Source organism: Myotis davidii, unplaced genomic scaffold (assembly GCF_000327345.1).
Source record: "Myotis davidii unplaced genomic scaffold, ASM32734v1 scaffold356, whole genome shotgun sequence".
NCBI lineage: Eukaryota > Metazoa > Chordata > Mammalia > Chiroptera > Vespertilionidae > Myotis > Myotis davidii.
Genome location: NW_006288188.1, coordinates 1,111,815 through 1,133,518, shown reverse-complemented (window position 1 = coordinate 1,133,518; position 21,704 = coordinate 1,111,815). Strand labels below are relative to the sequence as shown.

The window sequence follows — 21,704 nt, the reverse complement described above, 5'->3', positions numbered from 1 at the left end:
CAGCGGCCTCCTTTTGTTTTAGGTACAGCACCACTGAGACACTTATCTATCCTTCTGGGGAGGGGGCCTTCCAACCCCAACCTCAGGCAGGATCCCTGAAATGGAGGCTGATCTGGGCTCAGCCACGGGGCAGAGGAAACTTCTTTTTCCTTTATGAGAGAGTCCTTCTCCCTCATCTCATTTTCCAGTGGCTCCTTGATCTAGAAAAAGCCCAACGATTCCTTGCCTTCTGTTTTCCGCTCTTGAAATTTTCAAGTCTGCGTTTCCTGCCTCCCAGTAGTGCAAGGCTCCCTTCCTACCTCTGTCCACTTCAAGTTGCAGTGCCGTCCTGCTACTGGGACCTCAGCTGTGAAACCTAGCTGCCATGCCAGAGAACAGATCCTCACTGAGTGCCTGCTCCGAGGAAGCCACTGGGACTGTTCCAAGTGCACAGTGGACAGAAATACTAACCTCAGGCCCACAGGCTCGACTACAGCAAGCAAGCGAAGCGAGCAGTAGGAGTTTGATTTGGTTTAATGGCTTACTCTCTACCAGCTTACAGAATATTATCAGCTGCTAAGTTGCTTTATGTCAATGTAAAGCACATTGTTCCAGTAAGTGCCAGCATGGTTGTTAATGCTAGCCTTGCTACTGAGGTTGGCCTTAGTCAAAAGGCCGAGAAGCTTAATGCTGGCCTCAAAATCAGTATTGCTGATTGCTTGTTTGGGGGCTGTTCTCTTGAATCACTGATTGGTACACGCCAGGGTGGTAACAACCCGTTTGTGAGGATTGACTCACTAGGAATCTGATTTCATGTGGTTTACAGCAGTCGCCAACTGGTGGTCCACGAGGGCCAAAAGGTTGGCAACCGTTGGCTTAGAAGGTCTATCAGTTTGGTTTATAGTTATAACTAGCGAGTCCTAAGCAGCAGGAAAACATATAAACAAAAATTAACGCTCATTCCATGCCTGGGGTCTGATATTTTCGTTAGGATGCAACTGTGTGGACGTTTGCCTTGGAAACTTATCCTGTGTGTCATTAACTGCCTAGAAAAACCTTCCATTGCAAAAAGTATACATTACTACCTCATACAATATCTGGATATTTTAGCAAAATCTGTGATTTTTCCCAGAGAAAAGTTTTCCATCTTCTTGCACTGCTTGCAAGGCCAGCTTTGCAGCCTTTAATCTAAAACTCGAGAGAACCCTCTAGGCAGAGCCCCTGGGGCACGCAGGAGGTTAAGTAATGACAAGGGTGCCACAGTAGCAGGGTCCTCTCTTGACCCAGTCATTTCCAACTTATTCTTTTTTTCTCTGCCAGCCTTGGCTGCCTCTCAGGGTTAGCATTGCGAACTGTTGCATAGAGGCCTGCGTGCTATGCAAAGCTGAGCTCTGCGGGCCAGACTGAAGGCCCCTGGGACACAGCTGGGCGAAATTTCCTGTCTTGTTCCAGTTGTGCCTTTAGGGTGTGCTTCTTTATGTCACATCTTAACTCCTTATACTTCTTTAATGAAAGGTTATATTTCTGAGGAACTGATTTGTTATCTCAGCTGTACATTTTATAATTCCTCTGTTGCATTGGCTCCTTGGGAGTTCAGAGCCCTGTGTGCAGATTACCTCTAGAGAAGTGTATAGAACAGCACAGCCCACTAGAAGTAAAGTAAAATTTTCTAGCATCCACATGAAAGAAAACCAGTTAAATTGTTTTAATAATTTATTTTATCAAATATATCCAAAATATCACCACTGTAACATTGAATGAAAATTGTTACATTTCTCTTTTTACACTAAGTCTTCGAAGTCACTGTGGCTTCAGACTGGCTGTGTCAGGCGCTCCTGGGTGCCAGGCTGTGGGGTGGGAGTGTGCCGGGGCGGACAGTGTGGAACTGATGGCCTCTGGGGCACAAGCCTTCCCTTGGACGTAAGTTCTCCCTGCCCAGGCTTCCCCTTCTTCTTAATGTTCTCACTTGTGCGCACACCAAGAGATGAAAAACAAGTGTCTTTAGAAGCAACGTGGAATGATCCATTTTGAGACAAGAAGTACATGTTTTTCCTGAGAGGCTGAGGAGGGGAATGGAAGCGCTCTCGCCACATCTGTCTGCATGCAGCCTGCCAGGAGGAGGGCGTGTTTTTGCTACTTCCCTTCTTTGGAGCAGGGCCAGGCTGCTCTTAGTGTCTGGGCAGAGCTTGGGCCTACGCATCTTAATTTATTCATTTTTCTTGGAGGAAGTCAGCGAACAGGAGAGAGAGGGTGAAAACGGGGGCTTCCTGCAGTCGGTGAATTTGAAGAATGGTTTTTTTCTTTAAGGAAGGATTTCAGGTTTTTAAGGGATTGTCCTAGATTGACTGGGGTGTCCCAGATTTCTGTCTCAGTGAACTGACAGTTGGAGGAGTTTATTTCTAAATGTGCATCACAATTATCTAAAGGGCTCGCACCAATCCTTCACTGTCACTTGCTCGAGAGGTAGTAGCTCCTTCCCAGGGGGCATTGCCTGGGTCCAGACTGTGGGCAGGAGGCCACCGTGAAGCCATTGGATCGACATGTAGACTTTTTTTAAAGTTGGTGTGCATGTTGACAGGTGAGCACAAGCACATAGAAGACTTTTGCCATAAAGAATTCTTTGTTCTCTTAATGTTTCATTATCTCACACTTTAGTTGGTACAGAGGGATGTTTTGAGGTGCTTAAGTTGGTGGAATTATATATCCCTTCTCATTATTCTTCCCTCACTAAAATTATATTTACAATTCTTCATTTTCTGTCAAAGTTCTTGAAAAACATATGACCATATATGTAAAGAAAGACATAAAGACAATATTTAAAAAAAAAAAAACACCAAAAAATTGGTATCTGCCTGACTAGCCAGCTCAGTTGGTTGGAATGTTGTCCGTATACCAAAGGTGGCAGGTCCGATTTCCTGTCAGGGCACATACCTAGGTATGGGGCGCGTAAGGAGGCAACCTGTTGATGCTTTCTCTCTCTTTTTCTCTCTTTCTCTCCCGCTCTCCCACTCTCTCCCACTTTCTCCCACTCTCTCCCTCTCCCCTCCCTCCCTCTGTCTCTTTAAAGATCAATAAAAACATATCCTCCAATGAGGATTTAAAATTAATAATAATAAAAGAACTGGTATCAATGGAAGAGAAAGTTAGCTGAATCCCAAAGCAGCTATTCTTATTTGTTGTGCCTTTCTGGTTTTGTCTATAAGCTATCTAGACAGGATTTTTGTAGCCTGTTTCATTTTCAACAATATACTTGTTGTTTTTTTCATTAGAAGAAAAGCTAAGCTTTAGTACTCCACTCCTAATTTTATTATGACCAATAAATTAGTGTAGATAAGTGGAGGGTTCTTTTGAAAGAAGGGGAAGAACCTTACTCATAAAATTATCTGTTGTTACTTGATGTGAATCAGCATGTTTTATTGATTCTTTTATACTTAGGAAAGTAGCAATGATATGTCTATTACAATGAAGTCTACTCCTATTCTTATTAGCTACTAAAGGCCTGGTGCATGACATTTGTGCACGTAGCAGTCTAGGAGCCCTTGGGAATGTCCAACTGACAGACATCCTTAGCGCTGCTGCTGAAGCAGCAACTACGCTCACCTGCCATAAGCCCGTCTTGTGGCTGAGCAGCACTCTCCCTGTGGGAGTACACTGACCACCAGGGGGCAGCTTCTGCATTGAGTGTCTGCCCCCTGGTGGTCAGTGTGTGTGTCATAGCAACCAGTCATTCTGCTGTTTGGTCGATTTGCATATTAGCCTTTTATTATATAGGATTACTTAGACACCCTCCCCTTCCTGCGTATGAAGAATAGCCCTTCCTTGTGCAAAGCCTGGTCTCTCCACAGGTTACTAATATCAAATCTAGATTGCCTACCTCCCTCATCCAAAACACACACACAGTATAGGTACTGAGAAGGTTGCTGTGTGTGTATAGACAGATGTCTCCAATAGTCTAATTATTCTCGTTGCCTGTGCTGTATATTTTTTCCTATTTTGCCTGTACAGTTATGTTTGTAACAATTTACTTTGTTATATTACAATCATAGGGTGAAGCAGAGAGAGATCATGATAGCAAGAAAGTCAGACTGGAGAAAGAGGTTAAATCACAGTCATCGTCATCCTCCCACAAAGAAGCTTCTAAGACGAAGTGAGTATAGAGATTAGGAGCAGCCTAGGAAGGCAAGTGAGTCTTCTTGGGTCTGATGTGTGAAGGCATGGAGTGCCACACTTGTCAGCTCCTTCTGATGGTGTGCCCAGTTTGTTTCAATCTGCTTTTGTCACGTGGACCTTCTAGGAATTAACAGTTCATTGGGCAGCAGGTTTGGGTTTATCCAGTATATTTCAACAGTAGGAAATTTCCTTAAAACCTGGAATTAATTTCTTTCTAAAGGAATTTTTACATTGAAAATAAGAAAGGTGCTGTTATTATCCGTATTTTGTAGAAGTGGAAACTGAGGCACAGAGAGAGAAAATGACTTGTCCAAAGTTACAAAAAGTAACTATTAAACTGATTTGTTCAAGAAATCACTTCACAAAATGATGTGGTACCACAATGCATAGTGTCCCCACGTAGGAGGAATTTGCAAGAGCAAGGAGTCAGATGTGAAAGCAGAGGCTGGGCCTGCCTGCTTGTCAGAGAGAGGGACAGGTCGGGGAGTAGCTAATGCAGACCGGCTTGTTAGGAGAAGGCAGGACCGCAAGCTTAGAGACGGGTCACATAACTTCATTTCTCAGCAATAGGACTGGATTTTTAAAAGGCATGAAAAGTCCCTCAAATGTGGCCTTGTACAAAAATGGATTTCACGCTTTGTGATATCTTAGTCTTTTGTCAGCAGCCTTGTGTCCTTTTAACTAAACAACTAAGTTTCATGGTTCATGTTCTGCCTTAACTTTGTGTTGTATGATGTTTCTTTCCAGAACACCCAGGCCCTCTGAGCCCTCAAAGAAGGAAATGCTTCCCCCCACACTTGTGTCATCCTCGTCCTCATCCTCCCAGAAGCCAGCCAAGCCCACACAAAAGAGGCCACGGCGAGAAGCACATCCCTGTAGCCAGGACCCTCCCAAAAGTGCCAGTAGTACCAAGGGCAACCATAAGGACTCCCCTGCCCCCAAGCGCAGAAAAGCTGAGGGGAAGGGCTCTGGAAGCTCCACAGAACAAAAGGTAAGTCGGGGAGCCGCCGTTGTATACCGTAGATATTGGGTAAGTTCCCAAATTGGGTAAGTTCCTAATGATGATACTTCAGAGCTACTCATCACTTTTAATAAGGCTGTAATGAGTTTGTGTTTAAAGTTCTCTTTAGAGGGAGAGTAAAAGGTAATTAATAGTATATGAACATTTAAATGTCAGTTTATTCTTAAAGTGATTCAGAAGTGAAATACCCGAATAGATGTTTTGTGTTAATTTTCTGTCAGGTGTTTCATAGTAAGATATGGTTACCCTGGTTTGAATATTTGATCTCAGGTACTTTCATTTATTGTAATGGGGGAGGATTATCCACTTTCCTCAAGTACAAGTTCCTCTTTCTGTTAACCTGGGTGTATGTGGTGTGTATGCATATTGACTAAAAGAAAATGTTACATTGGCTTTGTTGGTTATCTGCTCTCCTGGACAGTTTTGTCATATCTTTTTGAGTCCCAACACAGTCAAAACGTTAATCTAGCTGGGAAAGTGCCAAACTTTTGGGGGGAACTATTTTGGGCTAACTTAAGGGATGGTATATTTAGGTCAGTGATCTTAAATGTTGGAGTGTGATCTGTAAAATGATTTTTTAAAGGGATCTTCTGGAGATACTGCAAATTCTTTCCCAGTGCCTTCTTTGCCCAACGGTAACTCGAAACCAGGGAAGCCTCCCTCGAGGTTGGACAAGTAAGATTCTAGATGCTTCTTACCCCTTGTGTACCCACTTCTCCTCCTCCTCTACCGCCTCATTTCCTTCCCCTGCTTTGCCCTCCTTCTCCTCCCGTCCTTCTTCACCATCTCAGTCTCCTTCAGTCATCTTGCTCCATCCTAGTAATTCTAAGTTCATATGACCTACCCTAATCTCTCCTTCTCTTTCAGACAAGCAGATCTCCACATGAAGGAGGCAAAAAAGTTGAAGCAAAAAGCGGAGTTAATGGTCAGTCTTGGTTCTTTATCCAGTTGGTAGAATGTCTTCTGATGGAATATTTGTGATCTCAGTCTACTGTATTACATATCACTAAATACAGCAGGAGGGTGGGAGAGGGGTGTTAACATTGGCCGAAACAGAAGCAGGATCAGCAGGATCTTAGTGAGGGATAAGGGATTCTTAGTGAAGTTATTTTCTTTGACTCCATTATTTGATCAAGGACAAATATACAAAGTACCTAGTCGCAAGTCTGATGTTTACATGAATGGTCACTACCATGTATTTAATATCCGAATGCTTCCTTGTCCCACTCTTTGGATATGAAAAATGAGTCCTGCTATTGGAAGTCGGTCTATTTGTGTTCACCCTGAGATATTTTGAAAGGTGAGGTAGCCTATTTGCATTCCAAAATGATCTTCAAGCTCTTGAGAGAGACTGACCAGAGGGGCTAGTAGACCAGTGCCAGTAGATGAAGTTTTAAGGTGAAGGCACTGATTGCACTTCAGTAAACATGCTTTAAAAAGTGAGCTCTGCCTGGTGGCTGTTGGACGTTCTGGAAGGTGGAGGTTTCTTTTTAATCGCATACACAAATGTGCTTTTGCATCTCTGCTGCAGTCTAATTAGGTAGTGTGTGCCCTTTGTCATATGTAAACGGAATGTATTCCCCAAGCCTAAGCCCAACACCCTATGTTGAACTTCGTACCACCAGCCTTTATTTTTCTACATGCAAATCTAACCACACACTCTGCAGGCCCACAGGGAACTGAATCAGGTCCGTCCACGGTGGCCATCGAGGCTGTGGCCTGGTGCCTGCAACCCCAGTCTGTGGACTGGCCTCTGTTCTCAGACAGGCTGGGAGGGCTGGGCTGTCCCCATTTGTTGGGACAAAATACTGGAGTCGTTTTTACCATGCTGGGCGCTACAGGAGGGTCAGAGACAGGCCCCTGTAGCCCTGTCTCTGAGGTGGCCCTGTCTAGGATGGCCTGAGTTTCAGTCAGAGGACCAGGGCTGGGCCAAGCAGGGCTGTCTTTTCCGTCTTCCTTTCAGCATTCCAAGGTTGTTCCTATATGAATCTTTTGAGTTTTGAAAAGGAGTAACTAGTCAGTACTTTGTCAGTCACCTAAAACTTGTCTAAACATTGGGCATTTTAAGCACTAGATTTCCTCATTATTCAAATCAGGAAGTATTCTCCAGGGAACTTTGATTTTGTTTTGCGTTTAGTCTATACATACGCACATCTTCTCCCACCGAAGTTGGCCATACATCCCTGTGTGCCCAGGACAGTCCTGATCTAAGCCTGTTGAATCCCATTGTAATAATAATGTTTCATTTTAGTCTCAAAATAGGCCAGTTTGGACAAAAAGCTGAATGCACAGTCTTTTTGTAATATTCTTCTTTAATTGCACAGTATCTCAAGACGTGCATTTCGCATTCCAATTAGTCAAGTGCACAACTGAATATAAAGGGGTACTTCTATATTATACTCACTGCTGAATAGAGAGATTGGAATGCTACCACTTTAACACTGTATCAGGACACATGCCTTTATCACAGGTGTAATAGATGTGCATCACTAGCCTTACAAAATATCAGGCCTAAACCATCCTTCTTTGCTGATGTCACTATCTTTTTATACTCCACTTGCATCTTTACTGCTTGCATTCTTTCTTTTTGAACATTATCAAATTGAAAGCATTAGCAAGAACTGCAAACTTGCAAATGTGTTAGTCAGTTGCGTGTATAACGTGGTCCATATGCCGTGTGTTGAGAGGTGCTCATCCCGTCTTAGTTGGTTTGGCTGTGTTGCACTCAGTGAGAAGTGTTGTGACAAAATGTGTAGTCACCAATATCTGGTTTCATTTATATTCCCTTTAAGAGACTCTCAGATCAACAATAAAAATTTTTTAGATAAAATAAAGTCAATTTTGTCCGATTTTTTAAAAAGGAGTGAGAGAGGGAGACTCTAGGGTTTTATCCCTGTTGGCCCAGAGGACAGCCTCATGCACTTCACCCCGACTTCCAAAGGCGAGTCAGCCACCTGTTGGGCTCTAAGATACATGGAACGATGATTGTTTGACATCATATCTAAGATGCTCCTAAAACAACATTTTTTACTTATTGTAAGGAGGTAAACTTCAACACATACAAAGAAATTTGTGTTTGCATTATCCTAGATGTGTAGAAAAATTTCTTTCTCAGAAAAATTATGTAATGAGTAATTAGGGACACTATTAATAACAAAGGGACTATGGATTCAATTGCCTTAGTTTGAATATGTGCTTTAAAGTTATGAGAGCGTCATCCTAACACAAAATTGTTTTCTTTTTCCTACTAAAAGAACATTTTTAGTAGGTCAGACCCCAAAGTCTTTAAGTCCTGTGGAGTTGGTTTGCTCTCATACTTCTCTGTAGCCATAACTAAACTCTGACAGTGGAGGGATATTAGTGAAGAATGTGGGTGAGAAACTAAATAAAAGGCTGTCTTTGGCCTAACAATGACCTGTTCTTCCACAGACGGACAAGGTTGGGAAGGCTTTTAAGTACTTGGAAGCCGTCTTGTCCTTCATTGAGTGTGGGATTGCCATGGAGTCTGAAAGCCCGGTGTCCAAGTCGGCGTCCAAGTCGGCTTTCGCGGTGTACTCTGAAACCGAAGACCTCGTTAAGTAAGCGCCAAGTCATGTTGCCATCCTCTTAAGTACTTCTCTTTCCTCACCTTTATTGCCATAATCCACTTGAACCTCAGTATAAAGACAGCTTAATAAAGGGGTGCCTTACAAAAGTTACTGATCCGAGAACTTTTTTCTTGTCCTGAACTAAAATTATATTCTAGATGAATGCTGGAACAGAGAAGCCGGATCCAGCCCCATCGTGTGCCAAGTGCACTGTGAAATGCCAAACCTTTCAGAGAGAGGTCGGTTTTTCCAGTTTGGCTTTCTTATCAGACGCCCTCGTCTCAGTTTAAGCTCCTGTCTTTATTATCTGCATTTCAACAAGGGACTCAGTCAGGACACACGTCTACATGGAGTCAAGCAGGTGGACAGCCAGAGAAGAGACGTGTCCTCACCTAGTTTTCTGAGTGGCCTCAATTGTTGCTCTAAAGCCTCATTTTTTCTGCTTTGCTCTCGGCTTGACAGCTTCAGGAAAAATCAGTATAAGACATAATGAGATGTCTTTGTGTCAGGGATTTTCCAATTGCTTTTGTTTAACCTGATCTATTTTTATACTTCCCTATAGAGTCATCATGTCGTTAAAATCCTTCTCAGACCCCGCAGCACCAACACAAGAGAAAATATTTGCTGTTTTATGGTGAGTACTTTTTCGGTATTTACATAGTATCACACTTGTTTTTGTATTTTTTTTTTTTTTTTTTTTTTTTTTTTTTTTTTTTGCTTTTGTATCTTTTGATGGTACAAAAAAAGATTTTTGAAATTTTTGCTTAGCAGGAAAATTACAGTGAAAGGAGATCAATAAAATACTAAGGTCAAGGGGTTAACCCCACTGATAAGTTTTATGAAATGGTACCTACTGCTGTTTTACTGATGACTCAATAATGCTTTGATCTGGTGGCTCAGATGATATCCTTGTATATTTGTGTGTTTCGGATGACTGAAGAGTGCAGTAAGATTTTTACAAAACCCTTCCTCAGGTAGATGAAGCCAGCGTCTTCGTTGGGTTTTAAAGGGTTCGATGGCTGTCTTTCTGATATCCACCTGTTTATGTTCACAGCATGCGTTGTCAGTCCATTTTGAACATGGCGATGTTTCGTTGTAAAAAGGAGAGAGCAATAAAGTATTCTCGTGCTCTTAATGATCACTTCCAGAGTCCTTCCAAAGTTATCCAGGCACCTTCTCCATGCATTGCAAGGTAATGATGCGTCTAATTTACAGTTATCAGTATTGCGTCATTATTTGCCTCTTGCTTTTGCTACCATTTGTGTGTACGTCTAACTTTGCCTTTTCGAAAATTGTATCTGTATGCTGGTTTTCTTAACTATATCATTTGCTTATTTCTGCTTTTTAAGGAATAATTTAAATCAAGATGTTTGCTGATTGGGTAACATAATTGTAGAAACTATATGGTCAAAATGTCAAAACTGTGAGGATCTTTAGGCATGTCTAACACCACAAAACAACTAGAGGCAAGGCCAGGAGAACCAGCCAAAGTCCCTTGTCCCTCTGGACATGTCACCTTGGAATTTCAGTGAACAAGAACTTATATATGCCCTCAACCTTCTCCAGGACCCGTAGCAGTGATATAAGACGAACATGATTGTCTCTAGTTAAAATTTCCCCCCACTTTTTGAACTGAAGCTGTTCACTATGCCATAAGATATTGAAAAAACAATTCCTTGTGCAATTGAAGACAGAATGTTCTTCCCTATAGCACTTGCCTAGTATTTTTAATGTGATTATACTCCTTGAAGCTTCCCAGTTCTGATAGGCTTTGCTATTTTAAGACTGTCACCTAGAAGACTGCCCCATTTCCTGCACGTTCAGGAAGAGATTCCCATGTAGCCTCTTCTTAAAAACGTCCTGATTGAGAAGAAACTTCCTGTCTCTGGAATTTTCATGACTCCCACCTCTGAGGTGGTATTCTAAGCTCATACATGGTCGGTGTCATTATTTGAGGTAACTCCTTTCCCATTTGTCCAGCCAATGAGCACCTTCTTGTACCAAACCTTGCTTTAGGTACAGGGGACACAGCAGCAAACAGAGCAGGTGAAACTCACCTCCCTCATGGTGCTTCCACTCCCGTCTTATGAATGTCCGTCCGTTCAGCTGGTGCACTGAGGGCTCGCGCAGCGCAGGGGGTAGGTGGGGCACAGCATGAGGTTACTGCTGCTGCCATCTTCCCATTTTCTATCTGTGAGGTCGAAGTGATGTCACTTGTGTTTCTCATTGACCCACTCAAGGCGCTTGTTAACTTGGATGTGCAGGTATACAGTCAAGAGAGGAGAGTAGAGAGAAGTACATGATACTCCCTGGTCTCCTCGTAGGCGGTACTACCGTCATTCATTGATTCAGCAGATATTTCTCAAGGGCCTGCTCTTAGCACCTACTCTGCTAAGTGCCACACATGCAAAGATTAGTAAGAAATGGTCCCGGCCTTCAAGGTGCCTGTGACCCAGGAGAAGGAATAAACAGAAAAGTGTGGAATGTGAGAAGTGCAATAGATAAGTTAATAAATAAATGCAGAGAATCAAGTTCAGTGGCAGACAGCAAGCCGTGGTGTACCCCAGCATCTAGAAGAGCGCCAGGTGCAGAGCAGGTGCTCCGCGCATGGTCACTGAGCCGGTGAAAGAATGTGTAAGAGATAAAGACCGTTCACAGGGCAGCATTGTCTTCCCTGGAGAAGTTGGGTGGGGTGGGTGAGGAGGGAAGGACTCAGGCCTAGGGAGTAGGCACTGTGAACAGCATGGGAAGCAGGTTCAGAATACAGACCTGCCCACCTCATTCTGCGTCTAGTGAGGACACCTGGCCTCCATCCATTTGGTGGGTCCCATCTCACTGTGTTTTATAAATTCCCAAACTCCTAAAGGTGAAGGGTGTCTCTTTGACCTTAAAGAAATGACTGTCATTTTGGCTGGTACACACTGAAACTTTGTGACTCGGCCTACGGTTCCAGAGACAGGAAATCTGTAATGTTGGGTTTAGTGATTAACAGTTCTCTCTGATCTTCCGCCTTCCAGAAGCACAGGCGCACCATCCCCTCTCTCTCCAATGCCTTCTGCCAGCTCCGTGGGCTCCCAGGCGAGTGCTGGCAGTGTGGGAGGCAGCGGGATCCCTGCCAACATCCAAACCATGACATCTTCCTATATCACCATTACTTCCCACATCTTCGCCGCCGTTGATCTTTGGGAACAGGCCGAGGTCCTTACAAGGAAGAATAAAGGTGAGTTGCTCTGTTGTGGTAATTACTGGGGCATAATGGGAACCATGTGGTTTGTAGGTTATGTTCCATTTTTCATTGTCCATTCCACCTCATAGCCCAGACTCAATTCTTTTCTGAGCCCCACAGCATGGAGCTAAATTTCTGTGGCTAGATCTTAGCAAAACTGAATTGGAAGTGGCTTCAGCACCTTGCCCTTCAGAAGTCCTGGCGCCGTCATCTCAGTCTGGATGAAATGGTAGCACAAGGGCCAGGCAAGCGGAGAAGGAAGGGCATGGCTGTCCCTGGGCACAGCCAGTGTGAGGTGTGAGGGAGCACCGCCTAAGTATGGAGTTTAACGTTTGTTTTCAGTGTGACGAAAGATGGTTAGCGACAGTACGGGCAATCTGGCGTCAGTAAGCCTCTTGAAACTTGTGTGAGATGAAGGCCTTGGGAAAACCCACGGTGTAGGAGACGGTGGGACACGCTGTAGAGGAACTGCGCGTGCCAGCGCCAGCGTCCACTGACGCTGAGATGGAAATGCCAGGTCCGTGCCATTCCATAGTTCTTCCTGGCGGTGGCCACTTAATTCCCTCACAGTCTCTTAGAACTTAATTGCTTAGTAAACTAAAGATGCTTTTTTAACATGTTGGTGTGTTTCTTTCATGCATCTGTTGACCCAAAAGTATTAATCGGGTTTCTCCAGTGCTGGGCATTATGGATTCAACCCTAAAACAGAACCCAGTGCCTACCCTTCTAGGCTAGTGGATCAGTGTGGAGAATGAGCAGCATTACACTCGATTGTGATGTTGTACTGTGATAGATGAAGTCCATGCTAGTTTGGGGATCATTTCTGGAACCAACCCAAACAGATGACTTTCTGTTGCCGTCTTTATTTCGTGTGTGCGCGCGTGTTTACTTGGTTGTGGTTTTGCTTCGTTTGCAGAGTTTTTTGCTCAGCTCAGCACAAGCGTGTGCACCTTGGCCCTCAACAGCAGCTTGGCGGACCTGGTGCACTACACGAGACAGGGGTTTCAGTGGCTGAAGCAAGGAGGCAGAGCGCCCTAACGCAGGCCCGGGCTCAGCTGATGCCTTGGGAACTATTTTGCACATTGGAAGCCTCAGAACCAGTCCAGACATTTGTCTCATCAGGACAACAAAACTTGAGAAGAGAAGCACCTGAGAAGGCCAGGTCATTTGTCCACTTAAACTCGCAAGAATTGTGTGGTCATTGGTTGGGCACGATGGTTATGCAGAAGTAGAAGTGAGGAGGCTGGCTTCAAAGATGATCTTCGCCTTTCCTAACTGAAGGACAGAGTGCAATGTGGCCTGACAGGGGTGTGTGAGTGGTCTAGAAACATTTCCATATTTTTTTAACCAGCAGAATGCGAGTTGCAAATGAAACGAAGAGAATCAATTTCAACTCTGAACGCAAATTCACATCATCTCAGCAGCCTCACCACACTAGTCCATTCCCAGAAGGAAATATTTTCAACAGTGAATTTTGGTGTAGGGTTTTATGGATGATTTTTCTTTCTTTTCAGTTTTTTTTTTTTTTGAGGAAATATTTGTTTTGTAAATTCTAACAGTCATCTATAAAACCTAAATTGTGAAGGACTCCGCTGTACCCCACTTGCTGCCAGTGCACAGTTGCTTTGATAATACCAAGTATTGTCATAATGTAAAGAATTGGAGGCACCCCCATTGCCGGAAGTACTGCACGCTCACCCAGCTCTGATTCCTTTGTGGCCGAGTTGGTGTTGACCGAGGGGAGCCGTGGGAGGAGGAGCTACAATGCGCGGCAGCAGGCGGCTCGGCTGTCGTTCCCACCCCTGCTTCAGCCACAGGCCGGCAGCTGTGCGACCGTGTTCGGAATTTTCTACCCTGGGAAAGAGGGTGCTGCCATTTCCACAGGACCAGTTGGCTGAAGGGCTTTTTAATTTTTGTTTAAGGAGAGCTGGAATTTGAGGTGCTGGTCTGTGGTCTACAGTCATGTGGTAACTCATGCTGTCTAACCAACTCAGAGTTTTGTCAGTGAACAAAGACAAATGAAATCTACTTAAAGAGGCTATATTTTTCTGCTGCGAATTATTTTATATTTATAGCAAAACTAGACTTTCAGAGCCCTTAATTGTCCAGGGGAGATGTACTCCCTGAAAGGATGTAGAGATGGGGGTGGTTAATTAGACTTAAAAAAATCATCCCAGGCCTTCACTCGGTGTTCGCGGTCAGCTAGACTGGACGGGCTGAGGAGGAACGGTGGCCTCCCCACAAGCTGCTGCTGCCGTCTCAGAGACATGACACCAGTGCATCTGAGTGACTGATATGAAAGAACACATCCGAGTTCCCACTTACCCATAAGCACAGATTTTCTTTATGTAGACACTTTGAAGGTTGTTATTGGAAGCATTATTTTGAGTGCAGTGTTTTTAAAAGCCCATTCTTTTTATCCCTTTTAGAGGTGGAATTTACACACATTAAAATTGAGGAGTGCTTTTTCTACAATTGTCTTTTCTCCCATCCTGCCCCTCTACATGTTTCCTACCCAACATGTTTGACATTTTCCTAATTATTTATTAGTGAAGAAGGGAGTGGATACACCTTTATGTATAATGAAGTGTAAGGTCCGCATGATGTCTGTAAGAACTTGGTTGGTAATTTGGCAAATGTATAAAAGGGGGTGTAGACGATGGGAGGTGCTGGTCCTTCAGGGTGAAGCGTGTGACTGTTCCTTCACTGTCTACCCAGCCCGTTCTTCTGTCATCACTAACCTGCTAGGGCAGAGGTCTCCTACCTCGTGTTTAGGTTAAAGCCCGAGGATTAGCAGCAGTGGTAATGTCTGAGCATGGCAACTTCATGTGTGGTCGTGATGCTCTAAAGTAAAGCCTTGGCCCTTCTTTAATTGCTCGTTTAAAAAGCACCCTGTTGTTAAATGAACAGTAATTGCCTGGTAGGCTGTATGCTGTGACAGTGTGTGTCCTCTTCTATGTAGGAGACAAGATCCCAGAATCAGGCGCATGTAATTATTTAACATCATCTTTTCTTCCCTTCCGTGCACCACTCCCCAGTGTAAAGCTGGTCGGTTTGGAAGGACGTGTTCTCGGGCAAGTTCTGGTCTGTGCAGCCTGTGCGGGGTAAGTGTGTCCCATCAGCAAGCCACCAGCTCCCTTGCCTGGGGGAGTTTCCCACATGATCCGTCAGCCTGTGCTACACACGTGATGGCTGCGTCATGGCCTTACTCTTTGTGGGGGGTTTTCCCTTGACCTTTGTATTAAAATTTTATTTGTCTCTTGAAAAACAAATGATTTTGCAGAGATCAGTTTGTACTGTTGAGATCAGCTGTCACCAGCTGGAGGTCCATGAGGTCCGAAAGGTTGGCGATCGCTGGTTTAGATCATGGGCTGAGCATGTGAAGGGTAGCGGCTTGGTGAACCCCTCATGCTCCTCAGTTCTGGCTGTAACAGCTGTATAACAAGTCAGGAGGCTTTGTAAACACTTGCACTTTTTGCTACCTGCTTCAATTCCAAAAGGCAAGATTTGTACTGAGGAAGATCATTGAAAGGACTGGGTCTAACATTAAGCCTTTGCATCTGTGAAGTTCTTATAACAGTAATAGTGCGCACTTCACAGCGAGGCAAACAAAGTGTCCTGAGTGAAGGTTGAGTGAAGTCTTGCCTCTGGCGCTACAGCTTCCTGTGTCTTCATTAGGAAGCGGAAGAACTCTTTCACTTGTAAAAATGATGACTGTTTCTGCCCTGTCTGGAGAGGAGGATGACCTTGAGGTTTTAGCCAGACTGAGGGCCCTAATAAGAAATGGGAAACCCTTCACTGAACCCCGCCAGGTTGCCCTGGGTTCAGAATGTGGAAGTGTGGGCTGCGTGCCAGCCGTGGTGAAGAGCCGGGGTCCGGCAGGCATATTATCGACAAACTGCAGCGGGAGAAGGACTCACCTGATAATCTGATTTAATCACAATTGAATGGGAAAGAAAGCATCTGATTTCTTTGAACAAAAGGACCTTTATTTTCTAGATCTGTTTTGACCAAAATGTTTAGCTATTTCCCTTAGACAAATTGGATCACACTTATCTCCCTTGTTCTATATCCTTTAATTCCAGATCTCAGGATATTTAAAAGCTAAAAACCACCCCCTTCTGATGGAAAACTTGCCTTAATTGGTACCTTAAATATTAATGTTAGTAAGATCAGAAACTATTTTATTATGATTCTTGTTCAATAATTTTTAGCTGTAAAAAAACCTCTTAGCTCTGATGGATGAAAGGAGATGTGTGTGTGTGTACGTACATACACACAAAGAATAAACTAGTTGAATTCCTAATTGTGGAATAATGCTGTATTTGGTTTGCCATGGCTTTCGGGATGTTACGTGGGCCTTGGCTCTTCTGCTCCATGAAGTTCGAAGTGTATTTGTTCATCTTAAGGTAAATGAATCAAATTAGGCTTGATTCCCTGCCACCCACACAGAGCCTACTTTTTTCTTAAGGATTTTTTTTCCCCAGACACTACACAAAACCTTTGAAAAACTTTGCCACTTCATCCATTACACTCTTTACCACTGATTAGCAGTATTTTAGTCTTGCAAAAATATTAGGGCTTCTTTTAGAAACACAGACATCAAGGCTTGCTTCCTGGGAGGTGAGTTGCATGTTGTGGCTGTGGAGCGTGTCGGTTATGGCGGTGCCTGCTCCTTTTCCCGCTGTCTCAGTGGGTCGCCTCTTTTGTTTTTGGATGTAAGGTTTTTCCTGTGCCCCCCCCCCTTTTTTTTTCTCATTTGTTTGCGGGAGATGGAGTTACAGGATAGCATGGTATTGGGGATTTTCCTCCAAACATTGCAAGTGGTATTCCTACCTATAAATCTCAAATATGCAATCTAGTTGTGTTGGTTTCTCAGTGACAGAATGAATTGTGACCACTGGCCATGTTCTGTAGTTTTCATTGATGATGAGTTGACAAGCACCACTTACCATCTTTCTTAAGGTGGCTGTAAATTTCCTGTTGTCCTGGAGAAAAATCACACGAGATTCTTTTCCACTGTGCGCCAGGTATCAGCAGGTACTGCAATGGGTGGAGAAGTGCCTATACTTCTGTACCCAAGAGGGCAGGAAGGAGACATTCAGCTCTCTGTGAGCCTAGAGGGCGCTCTGTGGGCCTGGAGGGACAAGGGAGAAAGACCACTGACAGCGAGGCTGGCCATCCGCAGTAGGCCAGGAATGGCTGACCTAGGGAGATCACTTGCTTTGCTTAAAAGTAGATGTTTAAGTGATGCTTAACACAGGCAGTATTAACTTTGCCTTTTGTTCAGGCCGTCAACATGTATTGTTAAAATTACTGCACATCCCCCTCAGATAACAAGTATACACTGTTCATGTTGGTATGTGTGTGTGTGTTTATGTGCGTGTGTCCCAAATCTTGTTCTAATTCTTTTTTTCCTGAATGTGATTTCGTTTTGGATGATACCTGTGCAGGGTTGCCTTTTTTTATTTATTACCATTATATATTATATTATATTATATTTTTGCTTTCTTATAACTTTAGAGTAAAGTCAAATCTTGGTATTATTAAAATTGTTTTAAAAAGAAATAAATTGTCCAGTTGATAAATGAAGGTCACTGGCCTATCTCTAAAATAATATGTGTTTTTCTTTAATTATTGTGGAATAATGTGCCAGCTATGTAGTCCACACAGTGATTTGTATGTAGGATGGGGAAGCAGCGATGCTCTCAATGGGAAGATGTGCAACACAGATAAAGGGGACTCCATGTATTTTATCTTCTTCAGCAATGAAACTGCAACCTGGGGCTTTTGTGAATAAAATTTAGCTGCCTTGTATAGTCCTTTGAAAGAGACATGTGATCTGTGAGAATTAAAGTTTGCTTTCTTTTTTTTAGAAAAAAAATTTGCAAAAGATCTTTCCAAAGAGAATGTGCCACAGATCTTTTGCTTGTTCTCTGTAATGAGGATTAATTGCTGTTTAAAAAAAAAGTATAATTGATTTATTCACCTTCAAATTCTTTCCTTTTCACAAGAGGATTGAGCTGTAGAAAAAAAAATTAATAAAAATTTAGAGAAATCATTTGTGTTGAATCATGCTTCCATTTTGTCTGAATAAAAAATTTCTAACATTGTTATGTTTAATACCATTTATAGCCAAGGAGAATCTCACATGAAATAATGTACCCTCATGCGCATATGTGTTCAAATGGGAAAAGTACGGGCACAGGGTGGCTCATCCTTCTGTTCAGTTTATGTTAAAGATCTTAATCACACATAAATTAGCCTGAGATCACAAGTGTGGCTTCTTATCTTAACATCTACTGCCAGGTGCACCTAGGGACCCAGTTTGCCTGCTTTCCACTTGTCTGCTGGTAGACAGATTTGTAGAATGCTGGTATTGAAAAGAATCTAAAAGGCCTGGCCAGCATGGTTCAGTGGTTGAGTCTCGACCTACGAACCAGGAGGTCACGGTTCAATTCCCGGTCATTCAATTCCCGGTCAGGGCACATGCCCAGGTTGCGGGCTCAATTTCCAGTGTGGGGGCATGCAGGAGGCAGCCAATCCATGATTCTCTCATCATGGATGTTTCTCTCTCTCCTCCCTATATTTTTTTTAAAGAAAATAATCTAAAGGCCATCTGGTCTCTCCCCCCTTGGCCACTGAAGGAAATATTCTACCTCGATGGTTTTATGAAATCAGAAAGGACCTAACTTCCTGAACCTGAGTCCTGGCTCTCCAGCTTGCTATGTGACCTCTCTGGGTCTCCTCTCATTTACAGACTGTTGATTGGTATCTACCAAATAAAAGCAAGGATTGCATTGGGTGGTATATGAAGAGTGCTTAGCATCGTGCCTGGCATAAACACTCAGAAACTGCTGGATCCTTTACCTTCCTCCCTTCATTGCACCCCAACATCCCAACACCTGATCCTCCAGCCTCTGAGCACTGAGAAAGACCTCACTGTCCACCTCTTCCCCTTTAATTTTGTTCTCCCTTACATTAGGGTGACTTCTACTTATTGGTCCTAATGAACAAACGGGGACCCAGCCTGGGCACGCTGGCATTAAGCTGGCAGTAACTGGTAAGTATGCAAAGGTAAGTTGGGAAAGGGAGTATTTTGGTCCAGATGAAGCTACAGGGAAGAGACCTCATTTGGAAGATGGGTTATCCAATCTCTTCTGGGCTCTCATCTTTCTCACAGAAACTTTCTGTGTCATATCTTGTTTCTCACAAATTTTTGGTAATAGTTGTCCATTGTGTGGTTGTACCAGTTTTAACCAACCCCCTTGTTAGACTTTGAGATTATTTCTAATTGGGGATATTATAAAGAATGCTTCTACAACCATCCCTGAAGCAAATTACTTGAGCAGATTCAATGATATTTTACCTTATTTATTTAAATGCATGCATGTGTATATTTATGCAGAGTTATGGTTTACCCTAAAAAATTCAGCATGCATTTCCTAGGACATTTTCCAACACAACCACAATACCCTTATGTCATCTAAGAAAAGTCCTCAACATCTAATGTTTATAGTCCATATTCAAATTTCTGCAGTTGTCCCCACAAAGGTGTTATAGTTTATTTTTTTGAACCAGAATGCAGTCATTTCATGCATTACATTTAGTTGTCTCTTTAATCTTAATCTAGAACAACAAAAACACCTTTTTTTTTTTACTACAACGCTCTACATCTTGGATTTCTGTGTTTCCCTAAGTGTTCTTTAATTCATTCCTCAATATCCCGTATTTCCTGCAAACTGGGTTAGGTTGGATGAGAGATGACCAGAACTCTTGTAAACACAGGCTTTGCCCTGTTCCAGCCTCCTTTCACTTAGTGATGTCAGCATGCACAGATAATCCACCCCTTTACCAATCCTCAGCATTGTTTAGAAAACGCAAATGGGAAGGATCACCCAGCTGACAGGTGGGAAATGATGTCTTCTGATGTTTTCATTTACATTTTTATCTCTGTGGTACTGCGTACATTTTTTTGGTCAGGTATGAAGTTACCGTTTGCAGTGCGTGGGTTATGTGGCCAATACAGTAGGCCCACCTTGAGTGCATGGTGATGTGGGGAAGGTTCTGTTAATGAAGAAAAGGGATGCTGGGCAGTAAGAAGAGTAGATCCTTCCAGACTAATCTTTTTCCTTTTGATTTATATATGCGATAGTAACTATGTTGTAAACATTTCTTTCCAAATTACCTTTTGGTTTTCATCATGGCAGTTTTTTAAGTAGGTTGACTTCTACCAGAGTCTGTTTTGATGTCTCGAGCAGGTAAGAGCTGTTTCCCAGACACTGAGTCAGGTTTACTGCCACTGAATAACGGCAACTCAGAGGTGAGTAGTAATTTCCTGTTGTGTCCTCAGTTGTTTTATAAGCAAGTATTTAGCACTTTTGGAGCCTGAATTATTTAAAGACACTGTCCACTCTTCTCCAGGGTTGTTGGGAACATAGTCGTCACAATCTAGGTGGCGTTTAGACCCCCCAGTCCAGTCCAAACAACTTTGAAGCCCAGTGGGTCGCAGCGGCATAGTGCTGTTTGCATGTGGTAGGTAACTACAGCCGTCTAGTCTGTTTCGTCTTAGAACAGGACTAGTTCAGTGTTTGTGGTTTCCCTGTTTAAATGTGGCTGGAAGTGAGACGAGTGAGACACCGCGGCTCGGGTAATAACGACCTGTGCTTGAAGTACTTCCTAAACAGATGATTCCATTTTAGATTTAAAAGATAGTGTGCCTGCTCTGGAGAAGTGCTTTAAATCACCCTTCTCTGTGATGGGGGCCCAGTCTTAACATCTCATTTACCTTATTTCATGTGTGGGAGGCAGAAAGAATTATGGGCTTGTATTTCCACTGCTAACTATTCCTGGAAACTATCATCTAAGCAACAATACGCGCGCACACACACACACACACACACAATACATGCACACACGTTTTGACATGTGTGGATACTACTGGACATGGGAAACCAATGGGATGCACCTACATGGGCTTTAGAAAAATGTCTTCAACTCTCCATCTCCATGCTTTTCCATCTTTGTCCTGTAGTCTTCCCAGAAGCCCCTCTTGCAGGTGAACTTGGTACCAGGATTGTAGCTGAGAACATTACAGGCCTCTCACGGGAGCAAGCAAGTGACCTGGTAGCGCAGTTTTGCAGACATTCCCAAGCTACGTACACATGAGAATCATTTTGGAATTTTTTTAATACTATTTCAACCTGATTTACAAATAGTTTTGGTTTTAAAAGAATCAAATGACACAAAAGCATATAGAGCAAAAAGTACAAGGGTAAGTCTATTTCATCCCTCCCTCCCCAGAGTTAACAGCCATTTAGTTTTGTGGGTTTTTTATAATATACTAGAGGCCCGGTGCACAAAAATTTGTGCACTCGGGGCGGGGGGCTGAAAAGGGGGGTCCCTCAGCCCAGCCTGTGCCCTCTCACAGTCTGGGACCCCTCGGGAGATAATGCTGGCTTAGGTTAGACCTGCTCCCGGGTGGCAGAGGGCAGGCCAATCCCTAGGTGCAACCCCTGGTTGGGCTCAGAGCAGGGCCGATTGGGGAGTTGGGGCGCTGCTCCCTGTCATGCACAGAGCAGGGCGGCTTGGGCGGTTGTGATGCCACCCCCAGTCACACTCAGGGTAGAGCCGATTGGGGGGTTGGGGCACCGCCCTCTGTCACACTCAAGGCAGGGTTGATGGGGATGTTGCAGTGCCACCCCCTGTCAGGCACAGAGCA

The 21,704-nt window shown here is 43.6% G+C and overlaps 1 protein-coding gene across 3 annotated transcripts in view; it reads left to right on the top strand.

The window, feature by feature from the left end:
• Positions 1–18,044, top strand: part of AFF1 (AF4/FMR2 family member 1) — a 198,343-nt gene extending 180,299 nt beyond the window's left edge. For all 3 annotated transcript variants that reach the window (XM_015561531.1, XM_015561530.1, XM_015561532.1), the window contains 9 exons: positions 4,026–4,126; positions 4,897–5,140; positions 5,754–5,845; positions 6,038–6,095; positions 8,600–8,748; positions 9,320–9,391; positions 9,812–9,949; positions 11,775–11,977; positions 12,900–18,044. In XM_015561531.1, the coding sequence (XP_015417017.1) occupies positions 4,026–4,126; positions 4,897–5,140; positions 5,754–5,845; positions 6,038–6,095; positions 8,600–8,748; positions 9,320–9,391; positions 9,812–9,949; positions 11,775–11,977; positions 12,900–13,021 (1,179 nt within the window). In that variant the 3' untranslated portion in view covers positions 13,022–18,044. The remainder of the gene's footprint in view (positions 1–4,025; positions 4,127–4,896; positions 5,141–5,753; positions 5,846–6,037; positions 6,096–8,599; positions 8,749–9,319; positions 9,392–9,811; positions 9,950–11,774; positions 11,978–12,899) is intronic.
• The last annotated feature ends 3,660 nt before the right edge of the window (positions 18,045–21,704 follow it).